A 6,956-nucleotide genomic window follows, 5' to 3' on the forward strand; every position below is an offset into this window, starting at 1 on the left:
ATGCAAGGTACCAGCTTTTCAATTCATTGTTTTTGTGACATTATAAATCCCCTGCTAGGCTGGGTGTCATGGTGCACACCTGTTCCCAGCTGCATTAGAGGCTAAGGCAGGAGGATCACAAGTTTGAAAACAGCCTGGCTCAGGAGATAAAAGGGGGGTGGGGAGCTGGCTCTGGAGTAAAGCACCTGACTAGCAAGTCCAAGGCCCTAGTTCCAATCCAGTACCAGGAGGAGAAAAATTCTCTGCTATGAAAATACATGTAGGTGCTAATAATAAGTACTTTTCTTTATTGAGCACCTACTATGTGCCAGGCAAGATGCTGGACCTTAGACAGTCTTGGGCAATTCTAATAATAATGTCACCATAATGTGTGCTTTTTAAAAAAAAAAATGTTTGTTTTTAGTTGTAGGTGAACACAGTAACCTTTATTTTATTTTATTTTATTTTATTTTTATGGGTGCTAAGGATCAAACCCAGCACCTCACCTGTGCTAGACAAGTGCTCTACCCCAGCCCCGTGTGCTCTTATTCTACATACTTTGTATTGTCTGGTTCAATCTTTCCAGCACTTCTATAAACAGGGTATTATCGGCCTCAGTTTATAAATGAAAAAACTGAAGGTGAAGTACCTTGGCCAAGGTCACTTGCCTTGTGAAAGTGCAGACCCAGGTGTAAATCTAGACCGCTCAGACTCTAGGTCCATGTTCTGTTTCTCTGGTATGTCACTCCCTGCCACAGACAAGTGTTTTTTGTGGACTAAACTCTCACCCTTTGGCCTCTGATCATTTGGAAATGTAAGTCACTGTTCTATGAGTGCAGCCTTCAGATACAGCTTTTAACTGTAGTGATGAGGAACAGGTCACCAGACCTTCAAACCACTTAAATTTAGGGGCACCAATTACATACTTTGATTGATTTGTACAACTTTTATTCCAAATCAAAGCACAGTCCTAGGAGATAGAAATAGAAAGAAAATAATAATAATAACAAACCCTGTGTTTCAAATGCAAGAAGATGAACATGCAGCATGTCCATAACACTAACTCTGGAAGGTGGGTGATCTTACCCCATAGTAGATGAGGAGAACACAGGCTCAGGGATATAAAGTGTCTTGCCCAGAGTCACACAGCTTGTTAGTGTCAGAGCCAGGACTCCACTGAGCTGCCTCCCTGGAGAGGTGAGTACTGCTGTGTTCCGTGGCAGGACCTGACAGTTCCTCTCTCGTTCATGGCAAGAGATGGTCTTCCTCTTGTGCCTGTAAAGACATCCCGCTGGGCTCCACACACTCTCCTCTAGGAGCATCAGGCACTTTTTGCAGCTTCGGTGTGCTCTAGGGCACATCAGCACAGATCACGGGGTGCCTGCAATCACACACACATGTGACTATACCACGGCATAGGCATAGCAGGGCCGCCGGAGTTGTTTAACACACTGTACCCCTACACCCAACCTGGTGCCACGCATCCATTTTGCTCAGTTGGCTCCTTAAAGGCACAAGCCCATTTTGTCCCATTATCCATGCCAGAAGCCTCCGAGCTGTCTTGTGCTCATCTCTGACACCTGCGTCCAGTCCATCAGTACATCCTATGGACTCCACCTTGAAACCGTGTGTATCAGGAATTCCCAATCATTGCAGGGGACTCCCTGCATCTGCCCTTGCCCCACTCTGATCTCACTCCTCACAGTGGCCACAGATGTTATATAAAAATCTATATCAGTTTATGTCCCCCTTCTGGCCAGAATCCTCCAGTGGCTGCTCATCTTCAAAGCCCAGATCCTCACATTGACCCACACGGGGCCCTCTGTGATGCGACCCCCAGGAGTTCTTCATCTCTACTGGGCCCCTGCTGGCTGGGTGGGTCCCCGCCACACTGGCCTTCTTGCCGGTTCTCATACTCCAGACAGTTCCTGCCTCAGGGCCTTTGCAGATGCCCCTCCCTCTGCCTGGAAGGCTCTCTCCAGGTATCCACTTGGTTCACTCCCTTACCTCTCTGATATCTGTTCCACTGTTACCTTATCAGAGAAACTGTCCCTGCCCACCTTTATACAGTGACCCCTCCCCCCCCCTGCCCAGCACAGCCCACCCCACCTCTCTCCTCTGCATTGTTTTGTTTTTTTAATTTACTGGCCATTATCCAATTTTATAGTGAGTTTTTACATGTTTGTTATCTGTCTAGAATGTAAATTGCATGGAAACAGGAATAGCCTCTCAGTTGTTCAGCAACTGAGAGACCTGGTGATTAAAAGGCAGCAGGTGTTTGGTTGAGTGAATGTCCACCAGGCCAGACAGTCCCAGTGTTTTGGCTTGAAACATGCGATCAGCACAAAGAGCCATCTTCTTCCATCTTGTCCCGCAGCACTTAGCACACAACCAGGCAAGTAGTAGGCATTTAACAAATTATACAAATTACACTTAGACTTGCCTGTTCAGCACAGTGGTTGACAGGGGCCTCTGGAGCCAGGTGGCCTGTGTCCCCTCCCAGCTCTGTTAAATTGGCTGTTAGATGCTGCCCAAGCTAATTTTACCTTTCCTTGAATCTCCCTCCCTCTTCAGGTGGGGATAATGGTAATCTATCTAATGGAGCTTGGAGATGATTCACTAGTCACACATGTAAATCACTTTAAAAAGTCCCTGTCACAAATAGATGTTTTTATTGTTGTTGCCTCTAATTCCTCAATTTTCATTTTTCCACAGATGCTGCAAATAACAAGTTGCCAGCCCCCCGACTGAGCCTCAGGTACTGCGCCCTCAGTAGAGCAGTTCCCTCAACTCATCGGCAGATACTGCCTGCTGCTGGGTTAGATGCTAGTCTGGTCGTCAGAGTGAGATGGATGCGGGGAGTCTCTGCCCCATGGGGCGACTCCTGGGCCAGCAGGAAATGAGCTTCTTTTGTGTCTGTCACAGGCATAAAGTGGATGAGCACGAACAAGATGGCAACGAACTTCAGACCACCCCCGAGTTCCGAGCCCACATAGCCAAGAAGCTGGGAGCCCTTCTGGACAGGTGAGCCAAAGTGTACGTAGACACCAGTGCAGCGGCACACTGGCTGGGAGCTCGGGAAGTCTGAGCAGGCATATGGCATTGGTCTCCTCAGTGCATTCATAAGCAACACGTCACATAGGTCATGCTGATGTCCTTACCCCCGGTGAGGAAGCAGGCTGTCAGCAAGGAGATGTGTTTTCTTGAGGTAACAGGGAGCAAGGGGCAGAGATGGGCCTCACCCAGCTGCGTGTGACTTCACGGTTAAAGTGTTCGTTACCCCTGCCTTATCCTGCTGTCATGGGATAAGAGGAACCCTGAGGAGAAGCAGGAATTGAGGAAAAGAAAACGATTGACCCCAAAATTAATATCCATTCGCTTCATTTTATTCAAATAAACATACTTGTTTAGAAAAAAATAGAAAATAAATAAAAAGAAAGGTTAGCCTTTAAAGAATCAGGTTGGCATTCCCAAAGCGAGTACCAAGAATGCTACCTATTTTAGTCCATCCAGGCGACTGTAGTAAAATTCCATAAACAACGTAGCTTATAAACATTTTGGATACTGGGAAGTCCAAGATCAAGGCACTGGCAGACTCAGTGTCTAGCGAGGCCCTCTTCTTAGTTGACAGATGGCACCTTCTAACCATCTCCTCACGTGGCGGAAACGGACAGGCAGTCTCTCTCTCAAGCTTCTTTTGCAAAGGCATGAATCCCATTCATGAGAGTCCCAGGCCCGTGGCCTAAGCACCTCTAGAGACCTCACCTCCTAACACCATCACCTTGAGATTTCAGTTTCAACATAGAAATTTTAGGGCTGCACAGACATGCAGACCGTAGGCCTGGCCCAAAGTGCAGCTCTAGAAGAAGGGATCCAACAGCAAAGAAGTTTGAGAAACACTGCAGTCCACATGTATCCACATGCCCCTGGAGAGTGAGGGTCATTACAGTGGATTCAGGGCTCCGGGAGCTGCTGTGGCAGGGAAACCTGTGTCATTTGCTTGGCCCTGCATTTTCCAAACTCATTCGGCCACAGTATGTGGCCTGGCCTCATAGATCAGTACATGTACTGTGGAACACATCGAAGGGCAGGCTGCTCCTCGTCCATTTCTGATTGACAGTCCTGGCAGGTTTTGAAAGGAGAAGAGCACTTGGGGCCATGGTCCTTCAATTTGAAGTAAATATGCAAAACGACAGATGCTCCTTCCCACGGGTGGAACAGCTGTTCTTGTGAGGTTGAGCATAGGGCCAGAGCCCAGCAGCCTGAGCCCCCACGGCACTGGTGCCAGGTCCCCAACTCCAGGATTGGGAAGGGGCTTGAGGAAGGCCAGGTGCAACTCAGCCTGAGGGAGCAGTTTTTCTGCATGACCTGCTTGGCTTTGCATTAAACCAGCACAGATGCTTCCTTGGGTGGCAGTCCAGCAGAATGCTCGTCACCATGGCCAGAATAGTCCCTGTACTGCTTCATGTTTCTCTCCAAAGAGACTTAAATGATACCCTAGCTGGTTCCTTCTATTAGATCAGGCATCTCAACCTAGACACTATGGGATAGCTCTTTGTTGTGGGCTGCTTTTCACATCACAGGATGCTCAACAGCCTCTCTGACCTCGACCTAGGAGATGCTAATGGCACCTGCCCCACCAGTCATGACAACCAACTGTGTCTCCAGGCATTGCCACATGCACCCAGGGACCTACACTGAGCCGCTCTGTCAGGTCAGAGACCAGGACCTGGACAGCATCATCTCCACTCCCTCTCCCCAAATTCTTTCCCTGCACAGGGCTTTGGGAGATGCCTGTGGCTTATGCAGAGGGAAGTTAGGAAAAGCACTGAGCGCACGCAGAGAGCGCCGGTTCTGCAGGGCATGACTCTGCCTCAGCAGACAGCAGGACCCACCTCCTGGCCTCTGCCTCTAGAGAGCTGTGGCTGGTTTCTGTGAGGGGTTCTAGGAAGCTGATGACATCATCATCTCCACCACCCCACCCCCTTGGCTACCATGTCCTGAGCACCTGCTGTGGCCAGCTCTGTGCCAAGGGCTCCACATCCATTTCTCATCTGATCCTTTTGACAGCCCTAACAGGAAGGGACTGTTGTTGCTCCCAGTTACAGAAATGTGACAGAGACTCAGACAAGCAGAGTCGTTTGCCAGAGGGTCACAGCAGTAAGTAACAAAGCCAGCATCCAAAACCCAGGCCTCTGCTGGGCGCAGGGGGTGTGGCTGTAATCCCAGATACTTGGAAGGCTGAGGCAGGAGGATGTCGAGTTTAAGGCCAACCTGTGCAATCTAGCAAGATGCTGTCTCAAAGTAATATGGGCTGGGGATGGAGCTGAGCGGTACACCACCTCTGGGTTCAATCCTCAGTATCACAAAAGCGCAAAGGACTCTGAAGTCTGACTAATGTCAGTGAATTGTATCAATTTCAGTTTCCTGGTTATGATGTTGTACTGTAGTTTTACATGGTATTTGGAATCTTTATTATTTCTTGCAACTGCCTGTCAATCTATATTTATCTCAGACTCTTAAAATGAAGAAAAAGCTGGGCACGGCGGCACATACCTGTAATCCCAGAGGCTTGGGAGCAGAATTGCAAGTTCAAAGTCAGCATCAGCAATTTAGTGAGGCGCTAAGCAACTTAGTGAGACCCTGTCTCTAAATAAAAAAAAAAAAAAAATTAAAGGTGGGGAGGAGTCTGGGGATGTGGCTCAGTGGTCCAAAAAAAAAAAGGAAAAAAATGAGCAGGTCTGCCCTGTTCTAGAAGCTGACCTCTGAACCGCTTCTCTAGACTGGTCCTATTTCCCTTTCCATGCTATTCTGCAGTGAGCTCAAAGCAAAATCTATGGCCTTTCTCCAGTAAGTAAAGTACATAGGAAAGACTCCCTCATCACACCTCCGGCAATTCCTGTTCCTTCTCCCATTTTTTTTTTCTCTGCCCTGTTGAAATTACTTTTTTTGTTTTTTTGTTTTTTGTACTGTATCTTTAAAAGTTCTTCAGTACTTTCTGGAATTATGGTAAGGTTTAAACAAAAGAAACCTTGCAGAATCGGAAGGGGCTATTGCTGTTGCACTGTCACGGCTGAAGGTTCAGCCTTCTTACCAAGCCAGTGTGGTCTCCACTTTTGCATTTAGGATCATGTGCCCCATCGCCTCCACTTAAAAATAAATGTTTTTTAAATTTAAAAACAAAAATTGCTTTTGTCATTACCCCAAATCACACCCTAATCAGCCGTCTCCTCTCCCCTTAGCTCCATTACCATCTCAGAGGTAGTGAAGGCGCCAAGGACAGCTAAGAAACACAAGGTGGCCCCGGAGGATGACGGTGAGTAGTCACTGCGAATAGCAGCTGTTGTGACCTAGAGCTGGGCAGACGGTTGGGTGTAGTATGTCCTTTCACCCACTCAGGCCCTGCCCTAAGGCGGGTGACGATACCCCAGGCACAGACAGGGAACTGAGGCTCTGAGACAGAGTCACTTGTCTGCACTAAGCTCCTCTGTCTGACCCTGAGCGGGAGCAGGCTCCCCCCTGAGTCCATCGCCCTGCTCAGCTCTGTGAGCTCATTGGAGGCTGCCTTAGGTACTGGGAGGCTTAACTAGTGACTCCAGGAGCTTCTGAGGGATCACTTCCCCAATCTGGCAGCTGCCGCCCTGCAAACACTGCATGTCCTGGCCCATCAGGTACGGAGCAGGCCTCTCTCAGATGAAGCCTCAGTTTGCAGTCACATGACGATGACTCCCAGGACTTCAGCTCTGCACCAGGGGCTCCTTGAGGGCAGAGGCCATCAGCCTCAGCACCTGGGAGAGGAGAGGTTGGCATCCAGCAGCGCTGACTTTGCCCCTGTGAATCTTAGGCTTTCGGCTTTTCTTCACATCCATCCCTGGAGGCGGCGAAGAGGAAGCTTCTCCCCGCCCCCGCCCAAAACGCCAGCCCTCCAGCTCCAGGTGAGAGCCTGCTCCTCTCCTCACAGCCCCTCCTGTCTTCTC

General features: G+C 49.0%; 1 protein-coding gene across 3 annotated transcripts in view; it reads left to right on the plus strand.

Annotated features, from left to right (window-relative positions):
* Window positions 1-6,956, plus strand: part of C2H12orf43 (chromosome 2 C12orf43 homolog) — a 32,488-nt gene that overhangs the window by 1,997 nt on the left and 23,535 nt on the right. For all 3 annotated transcript variants that reach the window (XR_013434675.1, XM_005336793.5, XM_021734230.3), the window contains exons 2-5: window positions 2,695-2,737; window positions 2,905-3,003; window positions 6,222-6,295; window positions 6,824-6,914. Coding sequence is in view for 2 of the 3 variants with exons in the window: in XM_005336793.5 (XP_005336850.1) it covers window positions 2,695-2,737; window positions 2,905-3,003; window positions 6,222-6,295; window positions 6,824-6,914 (307 nt within the window). In the remaining variant the exon portion in view is untranslated. The remainder of the gene's footprint in view (window positions 1-2,694; window positions 2,738-2,904; window positions 3,004-6,221; window positions 6,296-6,823; window positions 6,915-6,956) is intronic.

The sequence above is a fragment of the Ictidomys tridecemlineatus genome, chromosome 2 (assembly GCF_052094955.1).
Source record: "Ictidomys tridecemlineatus isolate mIctTri1 chromosome 2, mIctTri1.hap1, whole genome shotgun sequence".
Classification (NCBI taxonomy): domain Eukaryota; kingdom Metazoa; phylum Chordata; class Mammalia; order Rodentia; family Sciuridae; genus Ictidomys; species Ictidomys tridecemlineatus.